The 15,306-nt window shown below is 38.9% G+C and overlaps 2 protein-coding genes across 3 annotated transcripts in view; one reads left to right on the top strand and one right to left on the bottom strand.

The window, feature by feature from the left end:
• The first annotated feature begins 678 nt into the window (after positions 1-678).
• LOC138018704 (F-box/LRR-repeat protein 20-like) lies at positions 679-4,312 on the top strand. Its single transcript, XM_068865388.1, has 2 exons — positions 679-980; positions 1,839-4,312. Exons 1-2 carry the CDS (start codon positions 679-681, stop codon positions 2,962-2,964), a joined length of 1,428 nt encoding a protein of 475 aa, XP_068721489.1. The 3' UTR covers positions 2,965-4,312.
• Positions 3,318-15,306, bottom strand: part of LOC138022200 (prolyl 3-hydroxylase 1-like) — a 29,102-nt gene continuing 17,113 nt past the window's right edge. Inside the window, exons 7-11 of one of the 2 annotated variants that reach the window (XM_068869234.1) lie at positions 11,290-11,400; positions 8,495-8,645; positions 6,474-6,600; positions 5,524-5,596; positions 3,318-4,426 (exon numbers count right to left, since the gene is read on the bottom strand). In XM_068869234.1, the coding sequence (XP_068725335.1) occupies positions 4,181-4,426; positions 5,524-5,596; positions 6,474-6,600; positions 8,495-8,645; positions 11,290-11,400 (708 nt within the window). In that variant the 3' untranslated portion in view covers positions 3,318-4,180. The remainder of the gene's footprint in view (positions 4,427-5,523; positions 5,597-6,473; positions 6,601-8,494; positions 8,646-11,289; positions 11,401-15,306) is intronic. The other variant, XM_068869235.1, reaches the window with a different exon arrangement.

Here is a 15,306-nt window from a genome sequence, read left to right as displayed (position 1 = left end):
CTACCGTTATAAAAGGTTGATTTTATCGTTTACAAGATCAGTTGACGCAAGATCTGTTAATTCACCATAAGTTAACAAGTTTCTCCAAGTTTATCATTGTTCTGGTGATCAAGGCAGCACCAAGGTAATTAATTATCTTTGACGCTATTTTAGTTTGTTTATGTACGCGGTTTGTAGCTTTACTCGCTTAGGTTCAATTTCATCGCTTATAATTGTAAATTTAAGATTTAAGGCTTCAGTTAAAGTCAAGTTGTATACGACATCGTTTTACCGTTATTTGTAGATTGATCTTAAGTTTTTTCCTTTTACTTTTGTAACTTTCGAAGCGTGTAAGACATTTTTATATCCTGTTATTTTCTCGATCTTATTTTGTAATTTATTTGTATCTTTTATTTTAGTTCTCACGGTGTTTATAGAGTTTTAAAGAATTTGAATAAACATCAGTTTGTGAACAACGTCTAACCAAATCACTGGAGCAATAGACTCTTTCCCTTCATTTTGAAACAATATTATGGCTTTTGGCAAGGAACGTCAGTACATGTGCGCGCGCTAGCTGGCTAATTTATCGACTAATGACTTCATAGTAGAACACGGGAGAATTTGTCTTGACTAGAAAACTACCGCACGCACCAGTCTTGTAAACATAAAAGATGATAGACTCATCAATTCTGGACTAAAATGGACATGGAGTACATTCAACAGCTTCCAGAGTCCATCTTGCTTAAGATTTTTCATTTGTGTTCCTTTAAAAGTCTTGGACACACCTCCATGGTGTGCAGACAGTGGCGCAGAATCGCTTACGATCAATCGCTGTGGCGTGAGGCAGACTTGCGGGGCTTAAATCTAACAACGAGAAGATGCTTAACTCTGATTGATCGAATTTCATCTTATGTAAAGACGATGAACCTCAATGGCTGTGCGTTAACCGTTTCTCTTATTGCTTCCGTCGCAGAGAAATGCGTCAATTTAAAATCACTCAGGTGAGGTCTCAATCTCCTTTCGTAGTAATAATAATAATCATAATAAATTGTCACGCTAATCGCGTCGAAAGTACCGCAACGACGCAGCTCAACAAGGTCGAACCGAAAGCATACCTCTGGCTGGCACTACACGGTCCATGTGTCACCATGCAGCACAACTTGCAGCCAGCTGGTATCAGCTGAATGCTGGTTTTTGTTGAGGGGGGAAACCGGAGGACCCAGAGAAATACCCTCGGAGCAGAGTAGAGAACCAACAGGTCCAGGAATCGAACTGGGGCCACATTGGTGGAACACGAGTGCTCTCACCACAGCGCCAACCCTGCTCCCCTTGTTTCCTGGGATTGCACTCACTATGGAGCTCAACTATAGACTCTTCTTCGACGTGGCTTCTTGTGCATACTCGTGTGAATAAGAAGAAGATTGCACCAGAATACGAGGCAACCTCTTATGGTATTGAAACAATGCTTAAGAATACAAATTAAGGTGTTGTGCTCCATATAAATTCGAGGCGGCGAACTTTTAGCGAGTAGTTGGGAACAAGGGCAGTAATAGAAAAAATAAATAACTGGGAACATCTATCCCCAGGCCTCGCCCGTTTCAGTGCATCAATGGCGCTTTCTTCCTTCTAGCTAAACTTTGCGAAATAAAAGAAGCCCACAATAACAAGCTGTGGTGAGGGAGACGAACTTTTGCAATGTGGAGTTCTGAAGTTGTTCAACTTTTAGCAGCTTCCTTGAAAAGCCAAAGTGGTCGGCCCCCTACAGTGGATATCTTTAAGCCGTTAAGCCTTGGGTACTGTAACTTACACAAAGTTTTCAACATCACTCATTGTTTTTCGATTTTTTCTTACTTGTTTAGCTTACAAGGCGCACACTTTACAGACCTAACGCACGATTTCCGCCTGGGGAATCAAATTTTTCCAAGTTTACAGAACCTCGACCTTCGTTTTCTTTACGGTGACGACTGCAAAGTTTTTGTATCAATTCTCAATCAGCTCACAGGACTCCAGTGTCTCGGTATGGATAATGTCAGCTCACCGGGTGAATTAGAAAAGATTTTTTTGAAGTTAAGCAGTTTACGAATAGTACACTGTCAAAACTGCTCTTCATTCACGGACACTCATGTTAACATCTTGACGAATTGTTGTCCCGGACTGGAATCGCTCTGTCTCACGGGATGCATTTACGTCACAGGCTCGTCGTTCCCGCGTCTACTGAACCAGTGTAAACGCCTTCAAACCTTATTGCTGAGCTGCACCAGGGTGCGTAACCAAAACTTGATGGGCACAGACTGGAGTCAGACAAGTCTGACTGAGCTTGACATTTCTTACTGTTACGGGATAGCGGAAACTGGACTTATGGAAATGTTGCCGAAGCTGACGGGCATTCGCTATCTTCAGTTGTCGTTTTGTGGTTGGGGACGAGCGTTAAGCGACGATGTCATGAACGCCATGTCGGAAAATCAATACGAGCAGCTGCACACTTTAGACATCCATAGCAGTTTTAATATTACTGGCGAGATGCTTTGCAAATTTGTCAGAAAATGTTCTGGGTTGAACACCCTTTGCGTTGGCAGCGCGATCACATCTAACGAAGAACTGGAAGGGTTACTGAAAAGTCTACCGAATTTAAAGAACTTTTACATCACCAAACAAGCTACGATCAAAACCGAAACCGTTTTTATGTACATAAGGAGTTTCTGTCAGCACATCAAAACGTTGGCGCTGTATAATTTCTACGCAATAAACAAAAATCGCGTAGAAGAGGCAATGATCGAGTTGGTTCTAGCATGCAAATCTCTCAGAGTTCTGTGCATCCGGGGAACCAACGTGCCCCTCAGAACTGAGTTAGCAAACATGGCGAACAAAGTCAAGAAAGTGGCAAAAAGATGTGATATTGAAATATCAAGAAAACCTCACTTTCTGTTATCAGGCGCGAAAGTTTGTTTGGACAGCGCAGTAAAAAGTTCAGCTGTTCGGAAATAATGCGCATTATTTTCGCTTCATAGTTTATTGAAAGAAAAAGGTATGATTCTTTGAATAGAGAACTTTGTGAATGATGATTGAATGACAGTAGAAGAAGAAAAATACACCCACCCGTCATCAAAATTGTAGACTTGCAAGTAAAAATTAATAAAACGTAGTGTTATTAATAAGTGTGCAAGAGTGCTAAAACGTATTATTCTGTCTCAACCATTACTTTTAACAAGGGATTCAATTCAGAAAGGAGCTCTCTGGTGGGGTCACAAACACAAACACCCGAAAACAAACAAGCAAGTGTCCTTCGGGGTAAGTTATCTCCTTGACAGAACATGTATATTCAATGACTCTGGAAAGAACAATTCAAGTTTTCCTTTATTTACTTGACAAAAAAGTCCCCTGCTTAAATGTCTCTCAGGCTTTCTGGGGTTTACCAGACAACTGGAAAGGACGCCATCTTCCGTTCCCACTTCAATTTGGTATCTACCTTAGCACGAGCTACAAAGATTTGTAATAAATTTCCGGCCAACTATCGAGGGCACGGTAACGAATCCAGCAATCTGATTGGTTCGTAGCGCGGTCCGGGTTTTCCTGTCTCTGTCCACGATCACGGTAACGCTTTCGTGACTTCTTGTCCTTGTGATTACGAAAAATTGTATTCTTAGAAAAAAGTAAATAAGTTATTTACCGGCTTAGGGTCGGTCCGTACAGTGAAAAACTGCGACCTCGGTCTTGAAAATGCTGCCCTCGGCTTTCGGCCTCGGACAGAAATTTTAAAGACCTCGGTCACAGTTTTTCACTATACGGACCTCCCAGCCGGCAAATAATATATATATATATTATATTGTATTATACTATATGTCAAATATATAGGCATTTTATAATCTTTGCAAATTCTTAATAGATCCTACATAGAGTTCTCCGTATACAACTTAATGCAATTCAAGCTCCGCTCTAACTTCGTCAAATTCTACTTCAACACAACTGTCACAAAACAAATACGATTTGTTCGTGTTCGTGTTAAGCTCCCTTCCTTACCCCTTCAATTTATTTTAGTTCTCCGTCGCCAAAAAAGACGACAAAAAAGATCTGAAAAACCACGAGGGTTTACTAATACGCGCCGTTCTGCTTGACTGACTGCTAACAATTTACAGCGCACATCTGCTGTAAGACCTACATTGGTACTTGGCCGGAAGTTACGAGACTTGAAAACAGACTTAGGCTACAATTCCATGTGACTTGCTACTTCAGGCGTGAATAGCGGTAATTGTTCCAGCCGTTTTTGCTCCTTAGCCTTTTGGAGAATGTCCCACGCTTCCTTCCGTTGCGTTTCATCGTGTTTTTGTCGTAATGTGAACCATAACGCCAAAGCACATCTTCGACCCTGTCGAATTCCAGCCACTCCATGCAGATTTTCCAGTCCAGCTGAGAAAGCTACGGCTCTTCCACATTCTGGTTTCAGTTTGGCCTGAAAATAAAATGATAATCTTTTTACGTAAAAACATTGAAGGGCCGCAGCCAGGGTGAAACATAGTTGAAATTTAAAAAACTATCTCTGGCTAAAATGATTGAAAACTACGAGCTTTCGACTGCCCGAACTGCAGTCTTCGACGGGTAAAATAAATGCTGTATTCCCGTTACCTGGGCAATACAACATTCTTTTTAACAAACATTCATAACCATTTACATTTTTATTATTTCACAATTCACGCTTTTTATTCAAAATTTTTCATCGCTTTCTTATCATTCATTTTACCCGTCGAAGATTGCTGTTCGGGCAGTCAAAAGCTCGTAGTTTTCAATCGTTTTAGCCAGAGATCGTTTTTTTAAATTTCAATAACCTTTTTCCGTAACTACGATGCCGAAGTCTCACCCACTCGTTCTTAGTGAATAGACCCCACAGACAAAGCCTCGGTACAGCGACCACAGTTTCATCTCAAAGGGGATGATTTTCACGTGCGGTCCGATTTTGGTGGGTTGTAATTCGATATGTATTCGGAGCAAGTATCGAACGTTGGAACACGAAGGTTAAAATGGCTAACGATACCATTATCTTCATTTTGTTATCGTCATCATCATCATCATTATCATCAATGATACAGTTACAGTATACTTTGTGACCGTATTGACACTATTTGATGTTTTCTTCGCAGTTTGGGATGGATGCCAAACTCCCACACCTGTCATTGAAGCCTGAATATAGCTCATTTAATGCCAGAGCTGATTTCGTTGAAATCCCTCTGAGATGGCAGGGCTTGAATAAGAAAACAAAAAAAGAGTGAATAGACCATTTTACAGTTGTGGCTAAGTTACCAGGCCTAGCAATGGAAGCGAGGCTGCCGGTGACCATGTTTTGATACAAACCTTCATGCTTTTGTAATGTTAATTATGGACTAATTAGCGTTACAACAACACAATTTACATGATAAAAGCAGTAAGGTCTGTATCAATGCAAGGTCACCGGCAGCCTCGCAGCCATTCATAGGCTTGGTCGCTGAGCAAACAACTGTAAAATGGCCTATTGCGGTAGTTGTAGTAAACGCTACGACAAAAACCTTTGTATACCTGTACGGAATCATCAAAGTTAGCAAAGAGAAACTCCCCTCCAGTGAAGTCACCATTCAGATACAACAATGCACTAAAATCACAAGAAAAAGAATTTAAGAGACTGCACTACTTTCTAATTTGACAGTAAGTTCCGGCAAGAAAAAAGCCAAACCTGCTGCCCATTGTCAGCCTACGTTATCAATTGTTTACTGAAGATTTTCGCAAAGACTAGCAACTAGTGTTGCTTTCTATGAGCTATAAGAACTTAGATTTGAATTGAAGCAGTTTCCTTTTCAGACATTTGGAGAAGCGATTTGGATTGTGATTCTTTCAGTTAGCGATTCAGCATAAAAAATAAGGACCTCTATGGCTGATTTCAAATAACAAAGTCCGCCAACTAAAGATTTTTGTCACCTTGTGCGCAGTCTCCAAAATCCGAACCAAAAGTAGTTCCGACGATTTATAAAATTTCGCCCTTCCACTATTCTTAGTGCTGACCCAAAAAATCGCGGCCTCCAGGGACGAAAAAGAGAAAAGACCCGTGGAAACACGATGACCTCAAGAATCACAAAAGTGACATGGTAAGATTGGACATCATTTACGTGGATTTCTGCTCGTGCCAGAAAATAAAGCTCATGCTACACGCTAATAAACGCTAATAAACGCGACATAAGTGTACGCACGGAAAAACTGAAACAAAAACGTCCCTTCATCGTATGCTTACGATTTTCTCGGGTGATGTGGTAGCTCTCGTACCGTATAATGTGATTGGCTCGTTACTCTAGCCAAAAACAAAAGACTAAACAATGACTTAGACTTACAAACAATAGAAGCTGCTTACAATTTGATTCAATACCAAACAACAGCAAGTTGCGAGAGCTGGTACACCACCGATTTTCTCAATCACGACTTACCCCACCCATGCGTTTGTTTACAACTAAGTCAGACAGTGTTCGATACAACGATACCTGTAGTCTCTCCAAGTGTAAGCCGGTGATCTCTTGGGACACGTACCCATTCCATCTCGGTTTAGAAGGCAGTTGTCTGAGTGAATGGGATGGCTCAAATGTAATGCTTCATCGTGTGCACTAGGATCTGGAAAAAAAAGATAAAATAATGAAAATAAAATAACGTGAAGAAAGCTGCGTCAAGTTTTTTTACTTTTACTATTCTTGACAAGCTCTTGTCATTTTGGAATGCCAATATTTATCAAGTTCCTTTACACTCACAAGCCAGTAAAATCGTCTGCCGTTAGACAGAGCAAAATCTATGAAGGAAAAAAATGTGTTTCTAAAGTACGGGTTATAGATGAAAGAATGGAGTCATCCTCGCACTTTTCTGGACAATTTAAGCAATAGACCAATTTCGATATATCAAAATTCAGTCCTGAACAAAAGACATCATCTCGACGCTCTGAGGAATAAATGTAAGGAATAGCCCTTATTCACGATAGCCGCCATGTTGGTTTTCGAATTGTCATGTGTTATGCTGGGGGCAAACATTGGAATAAAGGCAAATTGCGGAAAATCGGCTCGTCGAAATATTGACTTAACATTACTAAAAGTACATTTTAGAATTTAGACTTAAGTATCTTTTATAATAATTTTATATCTTTTGATTGCCTCCAACATTTTGACTTTCTACTTCGTTATTTGCTCATTTTTCACTAAAAAAAACATCGAAGTAACATGTGTAAGCATTCTATTTTACTACTTAGGTGATAAACATTCGATGAATGTGAAACAAATCATTAGTGTGGCTAAGATTTTCGTTGTAACCTATCGAACTTGTGTAGATAATTTGCATGATAAAGGCAAATCCAACATGGCGGCTATCGTGAATAAGGTCTATTGTTTGAGTTTATTTCCCAGAGCCTCGAGATGATGCCTTTTTTTTTGGACTGAATTTTAATATATTGAAATTGGTCTATTGTCTCTTACAGACACCTGCAAACGAATTCAGGCGGCTTCAACTGCAATACACGAGCCCAATGAACTGACCTGTTCCCAACTGTGTGGCTTTATAGCTCAGTTGGTACGGCATTGCACCGGCATATCAGAGATCATGGGTTCGTCCCGTAGAAGCAGCCTGAATTATTCAGGTGTCTGTTTAGAGAAAATTGCTTAAATTGTCCACATAAGTGAGAAGATCAATTCAATCTTTAGTAAAATCTATAAAGGTTACTCTAAGTAGGCAAAGGGTACAGGGTTAGGGTTAGGGAAAGCACAAGATAATATCGACCTAAACCTGGTGAGCCATATTTGCCGCTCACAAAGTGGAACTTTTAACAATTAACTCTCTTTTTTTTTCTTTAATTTTCTTTATACCCGTTACAGGATCCGTTCCGACAGTGGGAAGAGCGCCGGAAATTTGTTAACTGCAAGTTGAAAGACTGAAAATCAATTCGCTAACAACAGGACCCAACCTGGGATAATTTATGACATGAAGAAAATTACTGTAACGTCTCGAAAATGACCGGTCTATTGACCGTTTTATGACTGAAATAATCCTCGCCGCGATCGATCAGAAGCGAGAGAGCGAGGAGCGAGCGAAAACGAAGTGATCACCTTTCAAGACTCCGCTGACATATCGATGGCTCACCAGGTTTAGATTTAGGTTGATCTAGCGCTTTCCTAGGGTTAGCCTGTAGAACGAATTTCAGGAAACCATAAATGCCTGACCATACCATATAAGGGCAGGTCAGCGGAAGAGGCTGTTTGGCCACAACTGCAAAATCTTGCAACGACCTGCATGAAGTCTGACATAGCTCAAATTTTCACAAAAGCTGACGCAAGTTTTCTTTTTTTTGACCACCAAAGGCAAGCCGACGCAAGTTGATTGCAAGTCATCTGCCGTTACAAACACTTTTTCCAAATAAATCTAAGCATCTTCACGGGAATTTTTGTTCAAAAGGTACATAACCCTTAACCTTCTTGCTGGACGTTGCTGTACTTTCAACGTTTTTTTTTCCCAAGAAGTCTGAACTCACCCATAACAGAGGTCCGACAAACAAGATGAGAATACGAAAAGTACAAAGGCGTCTCAAGTTGAAAATAGTCTTCAGTGAAATGGCGAACTTTTTCACTCAAATTAAAATATAATTCAACTTCTTCCACGGGTGCCTTTCTGCTTAAAGCAGCCTGAAATAACAAGAAGACAATTCAAGAAATATAACGACAAGCAAATTCATTTTAAACAGGAGTAAATCAACGTTGTTGACATGCAAAAGAAGGTTAACTTTTTTATTATTTTGTGGCGATGCATGGAATAAGAGAAACCATTTAACCACTTGGAATGTTGGAAGAACACTCGAAGAATTCGTAAATCACTCGCCTGCGGCTCGTGATTTACGAATTCTTCTCGTGTTCTACCAACATCCCGCGTGGTTTATCAGCCTATAAACCATAGAAACTTGTGATCTATTGCTTAAATAAATACTACATTACCATGCAAATACAATACACAAAGAATCTTAATCCCGGGAGATTTGAAACGACCATGGCGACGGAACAACAACAACACCACAAAACAATGATATAGAAACTTTCGTATGACCTGGAAATAGTGTCCCCAATTTATTGGCAAGATTAAAACAAACCTCCTCCTCCACCCCCCCCTCCCTAATAATAAACTCCTAATATGGGCAGTAAACAATTCGCTTGCACAATCACATTACTGCATTTCAAATGACGTCAATGTGAAACTTTCCAGAAAGTTCCACGAAGAGATGACGTTGCTTCCATCTGTGTTCGTTTGTTTTTGTTCGATAAGCCAATTAAATGTTTTGCATTTTATTTTCGCATTTTGGTTCTATTTTTACGTCTATTTTTCAAGGTCATTGAAAAGTCGCTCTATCATTGGTTAAAAAGCATAAATAATCGTAATGCACGTGCGGCAAGCATTTTACACATGTTTTTGCGTTACTCTGCATAACGACGACATGAAATCACCAATTTTGAGGTTTCAACGACAACGCGAGCATGCAATTGAGAATATGTCATTCTCTGTTTTCACTCTGAAACCACTCGTACCAATTGATGCTTAGGATATTTCGCTAACATTGTATGCCGTGAACGAGATGGAATAATGGCGAAAGACTTATGACAGAGCAAAGTTACATTTTGAGGTGAGGTTTTCGTTGACGTCTTAATAAGGAGATTCCTAATGAGATTAGGGCATGGATCTGACAGTGTTGTGGTTTGCCCTCTGTTATATGTCATAGCCGGGAGGGTAAATGCTTAGAGGGTAAAAAAAAAGATATGATGACGATGATGATGATGATAATAATAATAATAATAAATAAATAAATTCAATAATTCATGGAGCCAATACCAATCGTGATTGGTGCTCTTGCAAGCGAATCAAAAGGTGCAAAGACCTGGTTTGGACAGCTAGATGTACCTGACTTCCTTGGAAATCTACAATTATCGGCCATCCCTGGAACTGCTCACCTGTTGCGGAAAGTGTTGTTGTTGCTGAGACACAATAAACATTACCCAGTGGAACACCCGAAAACTGGAGAGAATCGAATAATAATAATAATGATGATGATAATAATAATAATAATAATAATAATAATAATGATGATGATGATGATGATGATGATGACAATGATAATGGTGATAGAGATGGATGTTAGTTGACATGTTGATGACAATGCATGATAATGATGGTGACGATATTGATGATGAGGATGATGATGATGATGATGATGATGATGATGATGATGATTAAGACTATCCTGTCTCTGTGGTCAAAGCGGGCCATCATCGCGCCCAACAATTTGATCGACAGTCATCACTACTAACGTCACAAAAAGATAAGAATGACAGAATTCCATTCACCCTCACTTTCCATCCTCATAATCACGCAGTCAAAAGCATCATTCTTAGTAATTTTAAATTACTCCAAAATGATCCCGAGACTGGTAGAATCTTTTCGCAACCTCCACTTATTTCATTCAAACGCGACAAAAACGTAGGCAACTTTTTAGTTAGAAGCGCGCTCAAAACTAACGAGCAACCCGGCACTTTCAAATGCGCGCGCCCACGATGCAAAACTTGTCTTTTCATTGTTAACACTAGCAAGATATCGGGACCTAAGCGATTTGTTAAGATCACTGATCGTTTCACATGTACCTCCGCAAATGTCATTTATTGCATAACCTGTACGTTATGCAATAAATTATACATTGGTGAGACAGGTAGACGACTAGGTGACCGATTCCGCGAACACCTCCGCGATGTTGAGAAGAATGACAAGGATGCATCTAAGCCAGTCGCTCGCCATTTTAATCTGCCTAACCACTCCAAAAAACACATGGCTATCTGCGGCCTTTCCCTACATCTAGGTACGACGGAAAGCCGCAAGAATCTGGAACAAAAATTCATCTTTCAAATCGGCACCCTTAATCCTCACGGTACTAACGAACGCTTTTCATTTACCTAATATATTCCTATTTTTCACGTTGCCATGTTACCACCAATAGCGTAGCTCCTACTCTACTATATAACTACACGTAACCCATAATCCCTCGATTCGCTCTGACGAAGGGCTAACGCTCGAAACGTCAGCTTTTAGAATCTCTGTACGGAGGCCAATTTACATTATCAACTCCGTTGATGAAACCAAATTTTTGTATAGTGCTAATGAAAATAGTCTTGATTAATACCATGAGAAATCAGAGAGCATCATTCAATCACAGACTTATGGATCAATTTCTTCAAACCGAGGAGAAACGATAAACAGGAAACTTACCACCAAGCATCAAGTCTTAGTCCTTACCTCCGAAGCTGACAGAATAGTGACACCAGAAAAGGTTTCCTTATTAGTGAAGGAAAATGGCTTGTCCTCAGTATTTCGGGTATTATATCCATCACCCAGCTTGGCAGTCTTCTGGAACATACCAGAGAGATCAAGATCCAAATGTATAGAGTGACATGACCCTCACGAGTGAATTTTAACGGCACTTTTTAACGAAAAATGTTCGGAACGGTACCATGCTTAAATCGATCATGAACTGGGCACCACACAAAAGGACAGTACATCGAGCGACCTTTCATTTCGTTAAGTTGTAGTGACTCGAGAAAACAAATTTCTCCAAAATGGCAAAAGAGTCTTAATCCGGATAAACGAAATCACTCCGCGTTCCTAAACAGCATACCCAACACGTGACACCTCCAGACTCTTACCAGAAGGTGAATCCCATTCCATCGTCTTGTGTAGCAAACATTCGTTTAAAGGATGTAGCATTAAGTTAGTTTATGTTTAAAACCGTTGTTAAAAGAGTGTAGCATAAAGTTAGTTTATGTTTAAAATCGTTGTTTCAAAAGAAGATAAAGAGCCGAAATTAACAAGGTCTTTCAAAGTTACACTGTTTATTTTTTTCATTCCCTTACATCAAGAAGTTTGTTCAATCAGCGACTTGACGTTATGTTGTTTTTATGGAAGAAAGTAAACAGATCTTGAAAAAAAAGGAAAGGTGTGTTAAAAAGTTATTTCAGTTTAATTTAATTGGAAAATCAGTGCCTTTTCAAGAAAATTGTTTCGTACTACCATTCATGAGGGTCATGTCTTTAATATTTGTTATACCTTTAATTATCAATTACAAGTTGGCAAAACTCATTTCATTGTCATAACAGGCGAGAAAGGCCTCAAACAAAATTTTGCTTTTTGAACATTTCATGCATTTCCCATGGTCACGCATTTGCCATACGTACGTAACATCAAAATCACGCAAAGTCAAAGACTTAATTAAGTTCATCACTGCAATTAGCATCCAAGCACCAGCACGTTTACCCAATTTGAGTGCTCTTTCTTCACACACACAGACACTTGTGAAAGTTTGTAACGAGATTTGTTTGTTGGCAAGTCAGACGTAACTTTTCGTTGACGTCAAGTTACGCCATCGTAGCGGGCGTCACAAAGCAGATCTTAGCTCTTGTTTAGAGCGTGCCCTGTGGAGACCACAACACTGGGAACTCTGTGTCCCACTCTATGAATCTTTAATACGAATGGTTCGCTGGTTCTCAGGATGTATTTTAAATACGTTTCGAGTTTTGGGTCCTGGGAGATGGGGTCCTTATCTGTGAAAAAAATTGAGTTAACTCAAGATCTGTTATCTGTGAATAAATCGAGTTAAGGATCTAAACATTGGGTACCAAATGTGGTTACAGTCGCATTCTTGTCAATTATGTAAAGATCTTGACTGCTTGCTCGTCTAAAAGTGAAAACTCCACCGACAAAACAAGTCATTTTAGAGACGTTTGGTTTTCATTAGCCCTCAAAGCCATTAACAGCCTGGCACCTGCATATGCCAGCAATACTTTAGCTATTACGGTAGTTCAAACCAGTTTCAACAATTTCAAGAGACTGCCTTCTTACAAGAATTAATTTGAAAACAAGTTTTCACAGCAATGTTGTAACACCACACACAAAAACACCAATTTTTGCTTAACAAGTTGCATTCATTACCATGGCAAAATAAGACGCCATAGTAACAGGAAAGTCATCTAAAAATAGACCTAAATTTGTATGGAAATGCTCAATGATTTTCATTAAGATGAAACTCGTTGCAAAGGAAAGATTCAGAGCCACCTTCAACATTTCCATATTGTGAAGGTCAAAGGGTCTACTTCACAATCAAATTTCATGACCTAGCTGATGCTTGAATGCTATTACATGCAATATGCTTCTATTTTATGGCTAATTTGCAAAATTCATACCCTTTTTTTTGTTGAGGTTTAGCTTAGAAAGGGGCTAATAATTTACTAAAATCTGGCGTTAAAGCAAGGTCAATTAAGAGAGCCTTCGTTGAAACGGGCTGGTACGAAAAACAGCCCACTGGTCATTGTTTTGCCAATACAGAGACAACCCTAACCGTTTATTAGGCTAAACAACTTTTATTTAGGCCTAATTAGGCCCAAGGTTAGCTTAAGGTTACTGTATACCTTAAGGGGTATCTCACGTAACGAGCGATGTAGCGCGTCCGGTTTAAACTGTAGATACCTAAACCCCTATATCAAATTAAAGCTTATAGAACTGGCTATAAAACCATATCAAACATTTTGAAATTAAATGAATTGTCGAAGTTTTCACGACCTCTAAATGCGAGCGTCCGAATCACCTTTTCAAAGCTACAAGTCAAAGCAAATTTTGCTTTTCGCTATTTTATTTTGTTTCCCGACCCCGTTTTGCCATACTCAGTTACAGTGAAAAGTTATATAACGTTTTCGAAATAGTATTTTAAAATGTGAAGTGTTCGTACAAAAATCGCTCTCAGAGAAAAAATATTTTGAGAGAAAAAATTCGCAGATAACACGTTGTTATTGTTTATATGTTAACCTAGCCATTGTCAAAATTTGGGGGCAATCGAACAAATTCCCTGTGAGTTTTAGCTGTTTAAAGTGTCGCTTCCAGTGAATAAATTGATTCGAGAAAACAGCGCTAAAACTGTCAATCAGACGGGTAATGTTTACTTCCGGCCAAAACGTAAAACCGACATTTCTCCGCCAATATTTAATATTGTTTAATAACTTCTTTTTTACATTAGAGATCCCATTTCGATCATTACTTTAACCGAAAATCCAAATTTGAAGTAAATTGCCGATCTGAAGGTATACGTTGGTAAGACAATGGCCTGTGACTTGCGAAAGTGTTTTGTACCTGCTGCATTGCAAACACTTGAAACTACATCAAACTTTTTCAAAGCTTTAGGGGTGAATGGTTCACATGCTAGTATCAACAATGTTATTAAAATTTAATGGAAGTTGCCAACTTGTAATTGATTATTTCATTTTACCAGTAAATAGAGCCTACAATCAGAGTTAAAAGGTTGGCATCAAATCTTTGCAGACACTGCTGGAAAGATCTAAGACACAAAACACACAAAAGGACCATTGTAAAGTTAAACAGCAATACATTTAAAAGCTTTTAAATACTGTAGTAATATTTTTAAAAATTTAAAAGTTCATACTAGCTGTAAGTTTACTGCATTCATTGCTATTTACATATATTTTCTCGATCTCTCTTTAATTATGCACTAATTGCAAAATTTGCAATTTGTAATTTGTAATTTAATTTTTAATTTGTAAATTACATTTAGTATAATATTATTCGTGAAAGCAACAACGTAAACTTGAAAGGCAGTAACAAGGTAAAATGTGACAATATTACTGTAACAAGACTGTTGTTACTTAATTGACAAAAACTTTATTATTTTTTTTCACAAGTCAAATACGATAATAAATCACATCCAATTTGAGTTGGATTTACCTTAGTCCATTGATTTTGGCCAAATTATAGGCTACCTGTGGGCTCTTTATAACGAATGTTAGTCTGAAAATATGTCAGTGTCTCACAGGACTGAAATAACCGATTTGGAAAAGACTTGAAATTCATTTTGTCTTTTCGAGTAGACCTCGGTTTCTTCATCCATTTCCCCTTAAGGACGGTGACTACTAATTCAAAGGTATTTTTTCGCTGTTTACTGAATATGCGGGAAGCGTAGATCTTAACAAGTATTACTGAAATCCCAAAAGAAAATTGGGGGTAACCGCGCATGTTTCGAAGATAATTAATCAACAATATTTGTAAAAAGCTTTAACATACAAAGCAATGTATGGCGTTCTTTTCCAGATTGAAGCTTAATTATCTCTGAAAAACGCGTGGTTCCCCCCAATTTTCTGTTTGGATACCAAGAAGACTTACTAAGTTCTGCTTTCTCCACGCAGTTTTGAATCGCGCAAAAATATCCCTGTATTAATAAGCACCACCCATAGGAAATCTGAGGATATCGAGATG

This window comes from Montipora capricornis, chromosome 10 (assembly GCF_036669925.1).
Source record: "Montipora capricornis isolate CH-2021 chromosome 10, ASM3666992v2, whole genome shotgun sequence".
NCBI lineage: Eukaryota > Metazoa > Cnidaria > Anthozoa > Scleractinia > Acroporidae > Montipora > Montipora capricornis.
This window is presented reverse-complemented; position numbering and strand designations above follow the sequence as displayed.

What these genes read in the sequence shown, in the direction of transcription:
- LOC138018704 (XM_068865388.1), top strand. Translation starts at nt 679, where the DNA reads ATGGACATGGAGTACATTCAACAGCTTCCAGAGTCCATCTTGCTTAAG. An exon ending in GTCAATTTAAAATCACTCAG is followed by an intron (nt 981 to 1,838) that starts GTGAGGTCTCAA and finishes TTACTTGTTTAG; the next exon opens with CTTACAAGGCGCACACTTTA.